This window comes from Seriola dumerili, unplaced genomic scaffold, assembly GCF_002260705.1.
Source record: "Seriola dumerili isolate Sdu_G_001 unplaced genomic scaffold, Sdu_1.0 BDQW01000149.1, whole genome shotgun sequence".
Classification (NCBI taxonomy): Eukaryota; Metazoa; Chordata; class Actinopteri; order Carangiformes; family Carangidae; genus Seriola; species Seriola dumerili.
In genome coordinates this window covers 18,507,014-18,526,315 of record NW_019174404.1, presented here as the reverse complement: position 1 = coordinate 18,526,315, position 19,302 = coordinate 18,507,014, and the positions used below count along the sequence as shown (strand labels likewise).

The following is a 19,302-nucleotide window of genomic DNA, read 5'->3' as shown; positions in this document are numbered from 1 at the left end:
TGTGTGTTTGTACCTCTGTGTGTGTGTGTGCGCGCTGTGAATGGATCAGCCATCTGTAATAGTGCCCATGGGTTTTCTATTGGGTTAGAGAGCTGGTGTATGGGCCTCAGAAGGAGAAAGATTCAGGTCTAATGGTAACTGATCCAGTTAGAGACAATGATAATAATAACAATATGGCTCCTTTAAAGTGGAGGGACAGACTGAACTGGCAGAAAAAAGAGAAAGGAGGAGGGTGGAGACGGTGGGAATGAGCGGAAAAAGCTGGCAAAGCAAACAGGAAAAAACTTTAATAAACCTAGGACAGATGACGCAGTTTGTCGTTTAACGTTTTATTGAAATTAACCAAATTTGATTTCATGCCTAAAAGAAAAAAAAAATAGAGAAAAAAAAAGTTATTGTATCAGAAACACTTTTGAAACCCATGCTTTAATCATATGACAGATGCAAGGAAATGAGTCAGAGAGGGAACAAAGGTGGGAGAGAAACAGGAGTGGAGGCTAGAGGTGCAAAGAAAAGAAAAAAGCAAGATGCTCAGGGAGAAGGAGAACTTGTAAAAAAGACGGGGGTGAAGAGGAAGAAGGGTGAGTCACAGAGGAGGTGAGAGGGGAGGACAGCGGGTGAGACGGGGAGGAGGAGTTTGTGTGTGTTTCTCCCAGTGAGAGCTGAGAGAAGAGCAGCGGCCACACACAGAGCGTCAAGTCGGTGTCTCTCACATTGGGTCTCTATGTGATCTCACCGTTTGCCTTTTTCCTGCTTCCCGCTCCCCTGCATCGCACTTCCCCCTTTGGAGAGCGAGTGTGTGTGTGTGTGTGTGTGTGTGTGTGTGTGTGTGTGTGTGTGTGTGTGTGTGTGTGTGTGTGTTTGTGTGTGTTTGTGTGTGTGTGTGTACGAGGGGGAGGGATGTGTGGAGGTAATGCAATTATGGACAAGAGGCACTACATATTCCTCCAAACAACACATACGTATCTTTATATCGTGTTTTAATAATGTGTGGCTGTAGGAGACAGCAGCTAGAAAAAAATATATATAACGATTTTTTCAAAATGCACTGACCCATAAAAGGCCACTGGTTTGTCATTTCTGAGAGGGTGAAAAGGTTTAGAGGACACCTGCAGGAGAGAAGGAAGTCTACAAAGACAGGGAAACTGAAAGAGAGAGAGAATGAGGAGAAATAAATACACAGACATGGCACCACTGCTGAGATAAATGACAGGAGCATCACTTTACTGTTCTCCACTCTTTCTCTGTCTGCTGCCTTTATCTCTCTCTCCCTCTTTCTTCCTCTCAGCGTGGGTTTCCGCCTGTGGCCTCATGTCACTGTGTCACAAACACCAGTTCCCCACTGACAAGAGGCAACATCAGCAGAGAGACAGATGGACTCTAATGTAAAACTTTCACCTGAGCAATACCATCACCTTTAGATTTGATACTAACAGCTCCTACACATGCACACAGGTGTATGTCAGTATATCTTCAATATCTGTGTTTTTTTTCTCTTTTTCTCTTCATGCTACACCGGTCAATATAAGAACTTTTTGCATTTTTCTTCCCAAACAGCACATATTCAACGGTGGGCCTATCATTTCCCTATGGATTTAGATATCACTGTCCATTCTATCTACCCACTTTTTCTTCTCTTTACTCTGAGAAGACAAAAACAAACCACAACACTTTTTTAGCACGAGGGTATTTTTACAGCAAAACACTGGCTAGCTCACTTGGCATTCTCAATGGGCATATGGACGCATGTTCACGAGCGACGCAGTTATCTTTAAACACTGCCCATTGGTGTTTATCAAACATAATAAATAGTTATATTTCACAATCACAGAACAGCCCTGGGATTGTCTGCTAAGCAAGACACAGACAGACCAAGAGATGCACTGCCCAGCTCAGTTAGGGACTGTAGAGAGATCCACTGCAAGCTAGTACAATGTTAGCCTACTTTTATTTGCTTACATCAAACTTGGAGAGAACAAGTTTACTCTCATGGTGTTTTTTCTCTTTTCATGACCAGACTGATGGTTCCATTCTCTCATCAAACTTGTAAACACTGACACCCACTTTGACACGAGGGTGAGGCGGGGTCCTTGTGTAATTTGTGGAGCCCTTCGCCACTTGTGTAGTGAGCGTATAGGCCCGCCCAACTCTGAAAATATGCAGGCATCGATAAAAGGAATTGATAAGCTCGGGGGCAAACGATTCCAAGGGCTCGGACAATTTTAAACCTGTTCTCAGTTCACGATCCCATCCCAAAAAAGAAATTGAAGACCTTTCTTTCTCTTTATCTTCTACATATTTTATGATTTTATTGTGTTTACTATTTATGGGTACCCTACGTTTTATTGACACTGAAAATGCATTCTTGACCTTGGAAACACAAGCTGACATTCAGCAGCTGTTCTACCTAGAGATTTCGATCAGATCACATTTTCATCATTGTTACTATTTATCTGTGTTCCCTGTAGTCAGCTCAACGTTGTTTCCCAATTTTAATCCTTTGTGACGCATTTTGTGTGGCATCTCTACATGAAACATGCTATACAAATAAAGTTATTATTATTTGTATTAAAAAAGTTTAAAATAGTGAGAGGTCAAAGAAAATAGACTTTGCGTTCACACATCTCTGCCTCCATCCAAATGGCAGTCGTCACTATAAAGTCTACTATAATTGAATTTCAGATGGCTCCTCTTATTAAGTCATTAGCAGCAAAATATCTCTCTTTTGGAGAGAAAGGGAAAGAAAGAGGGAAAATTATAAGGGGAGAAAGAGGGAAAAAGGCTGGTGAGGGAGAAAAAGCAGAAAGCGGAGCAAAGAAAGGCACACAGTAGAAAGATAGAGGAGAGAGGGGGTGGATAAAAAGGCTCTTTTGTGTCGAGTCAGAAACTCATTTTCTTGTGCGTGGCTGAAAAGAGAGGAGAGAGTGAAGTGTTTGTGCTTTCTCCAGCTCTCTCTCTCCCTCTCTCTCTCTCTCTCCATTTCAGCCCTTTACTCTCCGTCTCTCTCCCGCAGTGCAGTTCATTGTGGCGGTGTTCGACTACTGCGATCACTTGAGACTGAGGGAGGCCGGAGGAGACGAGGTGAGAGGAGGAGAAAGGGAGCTTGTTAGCGCATTAGGAGCTGGGCCCTCTGCTGGGATACGTGCGTGTGTGTGAAGGGGGTGGGGGGGTGGGGGGTGTTTGTATCTATGAGTATGAGTCTGTACATAGAATATGGTGTGAATATACTGTGTATATGGATATGTGAAAGTGCAGTACCTATTCAGAGCATATTTGAAAGTATAGTACCGACTGAGAGTCTTAGATAGAAGTGGGTTATTTCAGTATTTTTCTCTCATTATCATTTACATAATGACCCAGGGGATAATTATATATGATTTTAATTCACAGTTTATAATAAAATAAAAAATTTTAATTGTTAAGGATTCAAGTCTTTTCCTGTGTCAGTCTTGACTTTAGGAACATTAGACCTTCTTTAAAACTGCCATGACGTGTGTCTACAGTTCAGTTGGAGTCTGTATTTATGCAGTATCTAAATGAACTGACTGGATATGATTTTAAAAGAAACAACTCAACAAACGGTCCAGGACATGACAGTAACTGAACCATCTGGGAAAAAGGAAGGAAAAGGGTAAGAGCAGAGATGGAAAAAAATATCTTCAGCATATGTTATTTGAGGCAATGTAACATGGGCATTGGTATGAGGTAAGAGTACATAATTATAGCGAGAAAAAATTTCACAAAACAAGATCAACATCACATGTAACACTCATTCATATGCATCACATCCACAGCTGCAACACCATGTCAATCGAACAATGCCAATATCACGTCTACTGTAACGGGCTGCACTATGGCCCCCCATCTGGTTTATCATGGGAATGAATCTGATCATAATAACGGCAGGGAAGATATCCAAGAGAGTCAATGATGGAGTCCGGCACCCACCAATCTCCATTAAGAGGCGTTATGGATGACCTAAACAACAAAACAACTTCATCACATGTATAAGCAAGGTGGATTCAGAAGATACTTGATGACTTGCCAACATGGGCAAGAATAGAGTTCAAGCCAAGGAAGTCAAGAAGCACAGCGATAAGAACTGGGGAAGTGACCGGCAGGAGGTCCAGGAGTACAGGAGGGTTGATCAATTGAGGAAAACTCAATAAAATGTCTAGGTGAGTGGTATGATGCCTCTGAAACAGGCAGATGAATGGTAGAGAAAGATACAAGGATCAGGCTTACCAGGTGAGTTCAAGGCCTGACTCTTTCAGAATCGTCTGCTATCAAGAGTCATGTGGTTACCTATGACATGAGTGGATGGAATCGAGACATGAGTGAACAAACTCCTTCACAGGTAACTTGGAATTCCAACAAGCTTCATGTCAGTAGGGATACAGATCAGGTCTGGGCAGCTGAAACGTCAGCGACACAGGCAGAAAGCATGTTGAAGTTGAAGGCATGGTGTGACAAGGATTCAGAACCACTCATTTCCAGCAATGGGGGAAAGCAGACCCAAGGTAGAGGAGAGACATGATCCAAGCTGACACAGGTCAAGGTCCTTGAAGCTTGGATCACAAGGAGCCTGAACAAAGTAAGACCTGCCAACGTGGAAGATCACGTGGCCTGAACTGTAGAGACTGGAGCACTTCCGCATATTTCCTGCTCCGATCAGTGTATGACACTCTTCCCACACCTCATTCAAACAAACCTGCACAGGGGGGGGGATGACGGAGGACCCACTGTGCAAGTTATGTTGACAGAAAGGCACGTTGGTGCATATACTGGTGGGGTGCATGACTGCTCTTAGCCAGAGGAGATACAGTTCTCATCACGACAAAGGTCCTCAGAGCACTGGCTGACATCTTGGAGCAGGACACATGGAAAAGGCATCAGACCCACAGGAAACCAGCCTCATCCATACAGTTCATCAGGGAGGGGGAGAAGCCACCCTCCATCAACTGTCAGTCCATCATTCTGATTGAACTGACAGTAACATGCGAAGACGGATAAGAAGACGCCTCAGAGAGGTACCAGTACCTGGTCTAACAATGCAGGGACAAAGGGTGGCAGGCATGGCTATTTCCAGTTGAGATTGACAGCAAGAGTTTCCCAGTGACCTGTTTGTGGAAGATGCTCACAGCTGCTGGCAGGTTGGGGGAGGCAGTGGAAAAGAGCCTCTTGGTAGCTCTGCAACAGGTGGGACAAATGAAGCCAGGAGATGATGTGCAGGGACTGGCCATCGCCCACCAACTGGAGGACGTTCTGATCCAAGGCCGAGAAATCCAAGGAAAGTTGGACGCCACCTGACGACTTCTTCTCATGGCTGAAAGCTTCAGTCATAGGAGAGTGACTGAAGGTGTTAACATGTAGATGTATCCAATAGCATGGGGACAAAACCAGCCATTTCAGTGGTGGGGATCTGTCCCCAGTGTAAACAACACCTATGGGAAAGGGTCATTTTTAAGGCACACTTAGCTCTACCATTAAGTAATGAAAAACATTTTTTTACAAATGGTATTCTGGCCAAACTATGATAAAAGCACTTTGGAGATATTTTCTAAATGTAAAATCAAATGGTATATGCGTAGATTCTCTATGCCAAAGGCAAAAAATCCTTTATCTACCTTCTGTTACAACCCATTTTCATAGCTCATTTTACAGACTTACTGTATTACAAAATTACACACTTCATACAAAAGAAAAGTACATAAAGCATGTCTGCTGAACATGTTCAATAAGCTTTTCACCTACTTGTAGACTCCTGACACAGGCTATTCTCTCATCGTGCTGTCTTTTTATTGCTTTCTTTCACTCTCTTTTTGAAAGAAGCTGGCTGAATGTTGTTTAAACATCAATAACATTAAATTCACAACCCCAACAATAAATACTCCTGTTCACTGGGCAGGATGATATGCGTTTACCCATTTACTGTAGATCGAATGCTAGTGTGCGTTAAAGCTGAGTCAGTGTGTCGGTCTGAATGGGGTATTGAAAACAGAACCTTTCCTTGTTGCAGAGGATGCCATAAAAATGTACATTAAGAACCAGCTGCTGATCCCTTTAATTGTTTAAGTATCAAACATAACTTTGCTCTTTGGATTTCATTATTAAATGATAAAATCTAGTGTTAAGAAGTGAAGATAAAATCAGATGTGGTATATTCCTGTGAAGTGAGACGTTCGGAAAATCCCTGACAGTATCTTAACTCCCAGATTTTTTTATTCAAGATGCAGACTCTCCCTGCCTGGAATACATATCTCACAATTTCAAAACAACAATGTAAAACAGTGGAACCTCAGTTCCAACATACAGCCACACATACAAGTCACTGTCACTGACATGTATGGACAATGTCCTAACACTAAAGAAATGGCTTCACCAGCCACCCCGATAGCTCACCTGGTAGAGTGGTGACCGCATGGTGAGGCCACCACACACAAAAAAGAAATGGCTTTATTGACAGCAACTACAGTGATGGTGAGAGAGCGAGAGTGCTCTCTTCTGTTCAAGTGCAGCTGCTTGGTGAAGAAGCAGTGTCAGTTGCAACTTTGGAAAAAAAGAAAAACTGGGTAACAAGAATCGGTAGCAACAGCCACCATGGCTGAACAGATAAGAGGAAAGAAAGATACCTACAGAAACTCAACAGCCAATAGTACAAAATCCAAGTTGAAGCCTCTTGGTGTTGCAGTGGGAACAAAAACACTATATCAAAGTACTCAAGGTGAAAAAGAACAGCTTCAAAGGTCCTCTCTGGAGCTGTAGGAACAACAGGTCAGTCAGCCAATCAGAGGAGAGAGAGAGGCTCTGATTTATACAACAGAGTTATACAATGGAGCCTTAGGCCTGGTTCTGGTGCAAACCGTTGGATCATCTGGCAGTCCACACATGCAGCCATAATAAAAGCCGGTTTTCAGTGCAAATGTAACTCAAAACTTTTTGTAACACAAAAAGTAATCGAATGTAAGTAAGTGATAAGCGATTGGTAGAAGAATGTGACGAAGTGCTAAAAAGATAAAAAGCTGACAAGATCATTGGGGAGGCTGAACAAAACACTTGGAAGAGTCCTTATTATTATTGAATAAAATGTGGCAGATTTCAGGTAAAAACTTGGAGAAACCAAATCCTGAAAGGTTGGACGGTGGGTCCAGGTTTGGGGGCATGGCTGAGGGTGCTGACTGCATTGTTGTGACATCACAAAGCTACAGAAGTCCTGAAGGCCCTAAGTCACAGTTTCTGAATACAGGCTGTGTGCATTTCTCTGTGGACTGAGCGCTTTGATAGTTTCACAGAATTAATATAGAACCTAGACCTGCTTTATAATCAAAAAAGATAATAAAGAAAAGAATATGGGACTGAATTGAGTGAATTTTCTACCATTTGCATTTTACAGAGATTTCGCATTTATGTGAATTTATAATCACTCTAATATCTGTAGTTGTAAAGTACCATTGTTGGGGATTTGGCACATCAATGTGTAAGACTGCTTAATGGCCTGGATTTGCTGGATTTACTTTTGTGCAAAATATAATGAAGTACCTTGATTTCAAAGGTACTTAATTAAATAGATTAGTCAAAAACATACATTACAATCTCATTTTCTCATTTCAATTCCCACTACACCATGTTAGATTGGGCAATGTGGCCAAAATTAAAATCTTAGACTAAAACATGATTGAAATATTGCAAGACTTCATATGATACCTGAGCATTAATAACAAAAACCTGAATTCTTTGCAAGACTGTCATCATTATGCATATTCAAAACTACAGGTTAGCCCACTCATCTATAGATTATCAGAACCAGAGGCTTCATCTAAGTGGATAACAGACATCCACATTAATATCAGTTACAGCAGAGATCATCTCCTGTTGTTTGTATTTCCTGAGAACACCTTAGCTGGCTAGCTATTATTTGCTACCCAACAGGTAGGGACAAACTGAACAAAGTAGGCTTCACCTCTCGTAAGTAGAGATAATGCCTCAACAACAAACACCAACCAAGAGACTAATTTTTCAGTCCTCTTAAATGCCCCCATTAAATTTGCCATGGGATAGCCAGGGGTAGCTAGCTGTCTGGAGATGGGGGACACCTGGAGCCACGAGCACATATAGTGTGATCACATCACAGTTTACTGGACTGAAGACAGCTAATGTAGCCAGCGATCATGTACATTACTTTTAGACTGAAAATAAACATTTTGTGCACATTTAAAAAAATTCTCAATGCAGACATTTCACACATAATGCAAAAAAAAAAAAAAAACACATTTAAATTAATCAACATTGATTTCAATATCCTGCTGATATGATATACTATGTATTAACATCATTATTCAAAATTAAATATCTCATAATGAAGAGTTATTTCCCATAATACTCATCTCTATGCACATGGAAATTCTCCATGCTGCTCTAAATAGCATTTCTTCTGATACTGTTTTTTACATTGAGAAATACTGTGAAAATTAGTTAAAATTTAGTTAAATGTAGACAGTACTGTCATTTTTACAAACCTGGCTGAGCTCTGATGCTTTTACATTGAAAAATACCAAAGCAATAAGAGATTTAGAAGAACCAACACTGCTGGCTCCAGCTCTCTCTGGACAGTGTTCGCTCGCTGCTATTCAGACTCTCCCTTGAAGTTTTTATGAATCATTTGGTCAGAGAAGTGAACAAATCACTCCGACATTAAACTGGGTGAATCACCAACATCTCTGTCACTGTGAAGCAGCACAGTCTTCCCTTCTTATCAATGTGAACAAAGGAAAAATATTCCGTATAATATTTCATGGCAAACACAGACTTTTAAAAGGTGAAAGATTAAATGAAAACTGCAACAACACCACTTCTGCCCATTTTCTAAGGCTTGTCTGCAAGATACCTCTTCTCAGAAAGAAACACACACACACACACACACACACACACACACACACACACACACACACACTCACACACACACACCCTATCTGTCCTCTCCACCCTAGGCATTGGAACAGACAACATAGAGTAGGACATCAGAGGGATAATACAATTGGAAAAGCTTTACAGCGTGTAATGATAAACCTGTGCGTGTGTGTGTATGTGTGTGTCCATGCCCAAAGGAACAAGCTAATGGGTTTATATCTTTCTGTGATAGCAATGATATGGAGGCTTTGTGATTTCATTACGAGTGTGTGTGTGTCCACGTACGCCAAAGATGAGGACAGAGATAGGTTGGTCTAATGCACTACTTATTGTTAGGGCCTGATGTGCACGTCACCACACACACACACACAGACGCACACACACACTTCCACAATCGTATTTACCCCTATTCATCTGCTCTTTAACTCAATGCAAAAACAGAGACGGAGGAGAAAAACAGACGTGATACATTAATTGGCCCCTTGTCACCCCACTATTTCACCCTTTGACATGTGTGCGTAGGCCTGATGTGCAACACACACACACACACACACACACACACACACACACACACACACACACACACACACACACACACACACACACACACACACACGCTCCTCCTTGTCACCACTGGGGAGCCCTAAAGCTGCCAGTGCAATTACAAGCTTTATTTAACGGACACACACACCAAAGTGCACAAAGGCACACACAAACACACAGCATGGGTGTTGGTGATTGTCACTGAGGCCATAGTAATAATTCTCTGATTAGGGAGATGGATCCTGTTCTTATCTGCAGGCTCTAACAGTTAGATAATATTCACCACACACACATATATCCATATGCACAAAACTGAGTCCTTATAACATGGATATAAGAGGTGACACAAAAAAAGGTCACTCCTGACAACCCAGTTGTTTTGCACAGATATTAAATTCAGAGTTAAGGATATTTAATATGTTCATCTTTCCACTTGTAGCGCTGTTCACAATATGCCTTAGTTAAAAAATAATGATCAGTTTTATACCAAAAGTTAGGAGCTATAAGATAAAATGACTCACTGATTAATTCATCTACAGAAAGATAACTGTAAACTACAGTACTGTAATAACCAATAAGTTGTTTTTTGAGCACAAATGCCAAACATTTTATTTGCTGCTTTTCCTTGTCTTAAATTATAGTAAATGGAATATTTTTGGGATAATATGGAAACTATTTTCGGACTATTTAGTAATTGTAAAACTAATGAGTAGGTAAATAGTCAGCAGATTAATTTATAAAGAAAATAATAAAACCAGTTGCTAATATACTGTATGTCAAATTAATAATATGAAAGAAACAATGTGAATAAAAGGCTTGTTTTTGGTCACTCTGCTGGGATGAAACTAGTGTGTGAAAGCTGCACAAATGCTGTCTCACTTGGCACAAATTAGCTGTTGGTTAATGTGCTTTTTCTTAGATTAATTCATTATTCATTTACATTGATATTGATACTCCGAGCCTTTGTAAACGGTTCTCTTGTTTCCGTCTGTTGACGGTCAAATTGAAGGCAGCTATCAGAGCTCATGACACACAGTTTGCTGTGCGTCGTCTTGGTCATCTGTGACATCCCAGCCTGAATCTTAAACACCTTGTCACATAACAATACTTACACACCCTGGCACAATGTGAATTCAAACACAAACACACACACACACACACACACACACACACACACACACACACACACACACACACACAGCAGATTAGCTTGTTTACCAGTCAGAGGGGGGTCTGCTCCAACAAGGTGTGATCAAGCCACTGATGGCTACAACTCATGTGTCTGCACAGCTCTCTGTGACAAGGGGTATATGTATACACACACACACACACACACACACACACACACACACACACAGTCATTACATGAATCATATACTTCACAAATTAGAGCAGGAAAGCATGATGGAACATGAGTAATATCTAAAGTTATACACCTCACTAACCAGTAATTTGGCTTTTTCTCTTCGATAATTCTTCAGTCTATGTGTGTGTGTGTGTGTGTGTGTGTGTGTGTGTGTGTCTGTCTAAAATATACACGTATCTTCAGTTCACACAGAATAGAAACATCAGAGCATTTTGAGGTCCACGCCAGTAGCTGTTTTGAGTCGGGGGCCTCATCCAAAGATTTGATGTAACAGGAATTTCTTGTTGTCATGTATGTGGGAAATGAAAACATTTCAGAACACCTTTAAACAATGCAGGGAAGTTTGATGGTAGTCTTCAGACCTCACACACCTCCTTCACTGTAACCTGCGCAGGCATAAATTCTGTTTCATGGAATAAGATGAGAATTAGTGCTGGGTTGCAAAAATCTAAAATTCTCAGATTCAAATCAATTTTCATTTGAATAATCCAATATCGATTCATAAAACGGCGGATGTGTGAAGCTGTAACCCAATTAGTCTTGCTTGACCAGACTTATCAAGCAACGCGATCTGGTCATGTGACAATGTAGCTCCAATGAAGGCAGCAGCATATCTAAAAGGCAGATGTATGGTTGTATTTCGGATTTAAAAACTACGAAGACAGCGAAGAGCAGGAAAAAAGCGAATTACGACCTTGTGAATTGAAACAGAATCTCTTTGGAAAATCAGTGGCAACACCCAGCCCAACTGAGAATGTGAATGTTGAGCAGGAAAATTAAAATCTAAAAGATTTCTCATGATTTTTGTAAAACAGCGAATGAGTGATCTATAATTCAATCATAAAAGTCGACTGACTGTATCATCTGTACACTTTCATTATGCACCAAAGTGTTAATGATCATAGTGCTAATATTGTACGTGCTTGTCTAACAGCCTTACATCCTGACAGCATCTCTCTCACACACACACTTTTCCCCAAGGAGTAGTGGAAGAGATTAGCTGTGACCCCTCCTCCTCACCCCTTTCTTTTCATTTCCTCTATCTGCCCAACGGGAAACAATTAACCACAATCACCTCCCCCTCTGCATGCATTCACACACAGACTCGCATTCATTTCTTTACTCTTAACCCTCACTAAAACACAGACCCTTCACCTAATCCTAATTGTATATTTAAGCCTCAAATACCACTCAACGTGTGGTTCTGATTTGCTGTCAATTTGCCAGTGTAGCTGCTCATGGAGCGCTGTGTTTTCAATGAGGACTGTGTACGTACATCCATTTTTGACAATATGCAGAAGCTTTATTTCTCACTTCAAAATGTTGCAGTGTGCTGACAATTTCCTCTAAAGTGGTTTTAAGTATCACCATTATTCTCATTTCTAAAAAATCTGTCTCACTGATTTCTTTTACTTTACACAACTGCATCAAACGCAGCGGTGCAGCTTTCTTTTACATCAGGGGAGGTGCTCCCTCCATGTCTGATGGAAGTAGTGGTACTCTGGGGAGGTGAAGGATAACATGACCCCATTTCAGCATCCGCAATAACAAAATGTCTTCAATTTGTAAGGTTTTGCCCTCACCTTTCTACCATGGTGAGGAACATACACTCCTTGTCACACACAGCAGATTGTAGCCTTACTGGGACAATAGACTCTATTGTGGGAGCTGGCAAAAAGAAGCCAGGCAGGCCGCTAGGCGTTTGGCTGCTCTTGGTGTGTGTGTGTGTGTGTGTGTGTGTGTGTGTGTGTGTGTGTGTGGATATGGGGGATAATAGCGCTACATGCCCAGAGCTGCCATCATTTCACTGGGAACAGTGTGTGAAAGAGAGGGAAAGGCAATGACACACACATGCACAGAAAACACACACACAAACACAGCATCGCTATCACACTGAGCCATATGCTGACCCCAGCCTCAGTGCAGCTATCTCTGCCAATCAACTACTAGAGGGGATGTCCCAGACACACACACACACACACACACACACACACACACACACACACACACACACACACACACACACACACACACACACACACACGATAGCTCTAATCCTCAGAGTGAAATGTATACAAATATACACATGAAACATAAACACAGTGAAATGCACAAATGTAAATGGACAGATGATATACATTTGAAGAATCATCCACACACAAACACCTGCTGGCAGAGTGTGTGTGTGTGTGTGTTTGTGTGTGTGTATGTTTGTAGCAGCTTAGTATCTCTCCAACATTGTTCCCCAGAACCACAATCACCCAATAGCAGGTGGAAGACGGCCACAGCTTGGTCTTTCACACACGGCAGAACTAAACACCAACTGACATGCACACTCAAATGCACGCACGCACGCACGCACACACACACACACACACACACATATCATATACAAACAGGGATGGATGTCAGCACTGATCTCCCGATTCGATTCACAAAGCCCAGAATCGATTAATTTCGATTCCTGAAGATTCATTTACATCAGATCAATACCAACGTTTAACATTAAGTGATTCTCCGAATTTAACCAGGGAACTTAAATTTCTTCTACATTCAACAAGTGAGCAACACTGGTGTTTCTTCCAATCTAAAATTGTGTGAAGCGCACTAACACTGGTCCGGTTGTGGCCCAAGGATTTACTTTCCTTGGCAAATGTAAGCAAATAAAAAACAACATATCCATATTTTTAATGCCTGAGCAGGAATAATAAAAAAGACCTGCACCACCGACGAAGGTGTCATCGTTATACAAAGCAAATGCTGTCTGTCCTAAACAGCGACACATGGACTGTCAGTAGCAGATGCTTACCAGTAGAGACATCCACTTTAATGATCACTTTGAGCACAGACAGGGCAGAAACTGAAAGTCTGCTCACTAATTCTTCTGCACTGTTTGTGTTGACAGCACATTAGCCTGACATCTGCAGACAGCTGGTTAGGTCTCCGGCAGCGAGAGATCTGAAGAAAAAAAAAAAAAAAAAAAAAAAAGAACCCACACGCTGTTGAGTCAACTTCCACGGCTTCATATCTCATAGCAAGAGATAATACCTCTTCAACAAACACAGACAGAGCTCAGATCAGTGTGCAGTCTTTTTTTTTTTCAGTGTGTAGATACGATCTCTAAATTAGCTATGAGATAGCCAGATTCAGCTATCCCATTTACACACCCTGAAGCTCCACTGGAACCACTTATAACAAGTAACAACTGCCTACACGTGATATTTGGCGCAGATGTACATGTTTACTGCGAAAGGTGGATCTTGAGATTTGTTATCAGATGGTGGAGTGGCTGTGACAGATCTAGCTAAGTGAACCAAAGGGATCCGGGATCTGTAGCTCACCTTTTAGAGTGCGCACCACGTCCTTACAGCAGCCGGCTCAGGCTGCATGTTCTCCCCTCTGTCACCCCCATCTCTCTTGTCTCTCTCTACTAATATACTATCAAATACACATATCTTAATTGTAATAAATTAAGGAATATTACTAGTATTAGCATTTACTGAAAATGTTGTGATACAGTCAAGGTCTTGCAGCTGAAACCCAGCACTATGATATATATATATGTGTATATGATATAGAAACATAAAGTTATGTTGTCATATTGAGACCACATCAGGTTTCCTAATCTTTCTGGACAAATCAGGTCTGAGCATATCAATCTTAAAACTCCCCTCTAGGAGCCTGTCTGTGTCCGTCTTTGTAGAGGTACAAAGTTGGAATTGACCCGTTCCCTCATGTGACCTGAAGGCAGCATCAGGTTCAGGAGGAGGCAGTGACACCAATATATTGCTCAGCAGTTTGTTCCTCACTTTCATCTGGTCTAATCTATGAGTTCTGAAGAAGAAATCAATCTCACTCTTCATTGACCATGTACAGGTTTTACAACTGCGTACAGTGAGGGCTGTATGCAGAGTGGTCGTATGTGTGTGCGTACATGTATACCACTGGGGAGTCTTGTATTGCTTTTCTTGCTGTAATGAGCTGATATGTGAGATAGAGTTGTGCTTACACACAGCTGCCCCAGCGGCCTGGCACTCCGTGTGTGTGTGTGTGTGTGTGTGCTTTTGGATGGCTCTAGTCATGGTGAATGAAAGATCAGAGAGAGAGAGAGAAGGCAGATGGACCGCCCTGAGGGCCAGGAGACGGAGAGAGAGAGAGAGCGAGAGGGAAGAAGACAGACAGACAAAGAGAGAGAAAGAAAGAAGAGAAAAATGCCAGTTCAACACTGACACACTTTGCCCTGCCAACCTTCTTTTCATCTCTCTCTTCCCCTATGTGCTTCTGTGTCAGCCCCTCCGTGAGGACACTGCATGTTACAGTGCAGCACTCACAAACACAGACCACACAGTCACACAGCCTGATGAGGGGCCTTACACACACAAGGACATCAAACCCTCATGAGCTGCATGTGGACTCAACTCTGGGAATGCTTGCTCTTACTTCATAACAAGAAGGTAAAAGACATGCATATTACACTGATGAACTAAAACATCACGAACACCCCTGCATAATATGTTGTTGGTCCTTCGCACACCAACAAAACAGCTCTGACCCACCATGATGGACTCTACAAGACCCCTGAAGGAGCCCTGTGGGACCTGGCACCAACACATCAGCAGCAGATCCTTTAAATCCTGTAAACTGGTGAGGATCAGACTTTTTACAGTCGCTCAGCTTTACAGCTGCCCATTTCTCCCACATCCAACATGTTGACTATTCGCTTACCATCTAATATATCCCAGATATTGACATGTGCCATTGTTATGAGATAATCAACGTTATTCATTTCACCTGTGAGTGGCCCTAATGTTTCAGCTCCATCTCTGTTGCTGCTCCTGTAATTCACATCTGTATTGGTTTACAGTGTTTTAAAGCCACTATTATGAAAATCCAGTGTTTAAATCCAGTTTATGAACTTGACAAAGTCAGTTTCAGGTTTAATCGACTAATTAGTTTAAATTTAATTTAAATTAAATTTACCCCAAATGTATATGCAATTGTTTGGCTTCCCTGTGCAAGAGTTTAAATTTGTGGGTTTTTTCTGTGTACGTTTTTCAGTCTAAGGTCTCTGACTCACTCTGGGGACAAAATAGAGTAAATAGGGAACATATTTTTTCGCTTTTTACTCAATTTGTATTGCTTTATATTGTATTATCTTATCTTATGTTGCCATAAACATTCAGAAACTCTTCTAAGTTGAAACTTATTGTTAAGGATTGTTATTGCATCATGATGTCAGAGTTTCTCTCGGGTTAGGACGATGATGATGAGCAGAAATAAAGATAAGGGGGAAAGAAAAGTAGAGAAATCTGAAGAAGAGGAAAAACAGACAACATGACAGAGATAGAAGGAGAAACAGAGATGCTCTGAGATAAGGGAGTTAGAGAGACAGAAGAGCAAATACAGGGACAGAATCAGAGAGAAATGATGATGAGGGGCACAGAGTGACACAAGACAGGAGCAGAAGAAATAAGAGCACAACAAGACATAGAGGGATGCTAGGGCAGAGATGCAGAGACAGAGAGATAGAGGGAGAGAAGGAAAGAAAAAAAGGAGTAAGAGAAGTAGAGGGCAGAGTGGGGGGGGGGGTGGAGAGACAGAAGAGGAGAGAGGTGTGTGTAGCAGAGAGATGGGGAGTCAATAATGACTGATTACTGTAATTCAGCCTGTCAGAGACATCGAACTGCTGCTACCACCAATCAATACACACCAGGACACTTGCAGACACACACAAACACCTCCAAACGAGCATGTTCGACACGTGTGTCATCAGGCTCGTGTACATGGCCGCACACACACATACAGTACGGACATACGGACATATATACAGCCACAGGCAAAAAATGCACAAAGCAAAAACCCACAAACACAACTGCAGAGATGTCTACATGTCTGCGCACTCACTCAAGATCGCTGGAGTTGCAGAAAATGCACACACAAGTTGAGATATGAATATGTGTAAAGAAAGTGCACACGCACGCACAAACACAATGGGGTCGGGAGGTATTAGATACGAGCCCCACACTGAGCCTAACAATCTCTCCGCCTCGCTGGGTGGATGTGGCAAAGCAAAATGGCTTCTCAACCCCCCCCCCCCCTTCTTCCACCTTGTCGGCTAGCATCACCTCCAACACTCGTATTATCTTTCTGAAAGGAGGAAAGAGGGCGGAAGGAGAAGAGGAGGAAGAGAGGAAGGGAGGAGAAAGAATAGGGAGCAAGACAGAAGCTGAGAGAGAAAAAAAAAGTTGAACGCAAGAGGAGAAAGAGAAAAGAGGGGTGAAAGACAAGAGGCAAGATGAGACTGAGGAGGCAGATCGTGGTGAAGGTGAGATGTTATAAAGGGATGAGGGACAAGGTTAAGAAGGTCAAAGAGAGGAACAAGGGAGGACACCAAGAGGAGAATCAAGATGAGACAGAGGGGAAATAATAACAGAAAAAGGAAAGGGAGAGGCAAAAATACTAAATTGTTATTATTCTATTACTGTTACAATGACAAAGTATGGGTTGTAATAAATTAGTGTACCAGACATCCGCATCTCTGTGTCAGCGGATTCTCTCTTTGAATGGGGTGACTAGTTTTTAGAGACCTAACCAGTTTTTGAGGAGGTCTTTCCCTCGCTGATACAATGCACAAAAGTTGTCAATAGTACTTGTCTGTCATTGGCAGCTATCAGTCTTTGTAAGCTCCTGTCATATGGGATGTGGTGTAGCTGAGCTGGCGAGACCTTTGGCCCGTGCTGCTGCACAAAGTCTTTATATTCTTTTATTTCTCTTCTTTTTGCTCCTTCCCTTTAAAAGGTACCCTGCGGAGTTTTTGTCTATAGGTAGTGCTATGGAGCAATGCGCTAATGAGGTGAGGAAGTGAGGCAGTGAGGAAGATGTATTCTAGCATAACAAACATAGATGTAATTGTAGGAATTAAAAAACTAAGCTGTGCACTTGCTTTATGATAAAGAAAACGCACTTAACATGTTTGTTATCCCTCTAGGAGGCATGGATATATTTTGGTAAAACTGAATGAACACAAACAGTAAATAAAGTGTGTTGATTGTAGGTCCACACTGTATTTATTTAACTTAAAAGCTTGGTGAGAAGGGCTTTATACTTCTGTCAGCCCAGGTTGCAGGTGGCATAATGACTGATCTGCACATGCTCGAGGTGAGTAAAGCATTGCTTCTGTCTGTCACCCAGAATTCATAAGATCAACAATCATAAACCTTATTTCATCACAATGCAAATAAAGTTGAACTTATCTGGATATGAAGGGAGGAAGAACAGACAGATAAGCAGACAGACAAGAAGACAGAATCATTAAGGGAATCAAATTGCTCTAAGTGCTTCTTAAAAGAAATTCCAATGATCAGTCAGTAGCTCAGCTCGCCTCAACGGGGGAAACTGTCACCTCACAATTACATGTGCAATTGCGTGTGTGTCTGTGCGTCTCAAACAACGCTGCACGAATCCGCATGTCTGTATGTGGATGTACATGCGTTAGTGAGGAGTTCATATGAGCGTAATCGTCCATCTGCGTTTCTTAGAGTGGAGACTGTGTACGAAGAGTGTGTGTATGTATGAGTGTATGTGTGTGTGTGAGACCAGAGAGCAAAACCCCTCATTCAGAACCAGCATTAGAAAGGAGAATCATCGATAAGTATTGAGCGCTGGGCTTGTTCCAACCAAACTACCATCGAAACGGATCAAGCAGACAGACTGTATACACACCCATTGGTCTGTTTCTCTTTCTCTCCCCCACACATGCGCGCACACACACACACACACACACACTCCATCCAAACTTTATGTGCCTGGCTGTGCACAACAAACGCACAGACGCACGCACGCACGCGCACGCACGCACGCACACACTTGATATATAGCACTTCAGAGCCAACTAAATACAGCTCTATCACACAAGCACTTATATTCTGAAAGCCAAACACGACTGGACATTGATTTGCTATTCTTAACACTTGAGCTGAGTGATAACCAACATACTCGCTCACACATACATGAGCAAGGATTTCAACAGACGGCACAACAGCACAGATTTATTCAAACAACTTAAAGTCGGCAAGCGAAGCCTACAAACAACTAAGTTTTAAAGAGCTGAGCATGAGTTGTTAGCCTGGAGATAGTGATTAAAGGCTTCTGTAACTTACCTTTGTCGTTCAGTTTTGAATACTCTGAGTAGGGTTTTGAAAGGATACAAGTTCTGGTATAGAGGAATGAGGGATTTGAGAGCTCGACTGGCGTTGATAGCTGTGGCTCTGACCATGGTGGGCAAAATCTTCATGTCCACGATGGCACCGTCAAACAACGGACCGAAGAACGGCACCTGCAGACACAAACACAAGGAGTGAAACAGGCATTAAACAACAAATAACACAATCTCATGCTGATAAGATATTTTATTTATAGGCACCTTTCGAGGCACTCAAGCACACCTTACAACACAAATCAAATATACAGTAGCAACAGACAGTATC

At 41.9% G+C, this 19,302-nt stretch overlaps 1 protein-coding gene across 1 annotated transcript in view; it reads right to left on the bottom strand.

Moving 5' to 3' along the window:
- Positions 1-19,302, bottom strand: part of ralgapa1 (Ral GTPase activating protein catalytic alpha subunit 1) — a 75,854-nt gene that overhangs the window by 11,124 nt on the left and 45,428 nt on the right. The window contains exon 45 of the mRNA XM_022750089.1: positions 19,024-19,151. Coding sequence (XP_022605810.1) covers positions 19,024-19,151 — 128 coding nt within the window. The remainder of the gene's footprint in view (positions 1-19,023; positions 19,152-19,302) is intronic.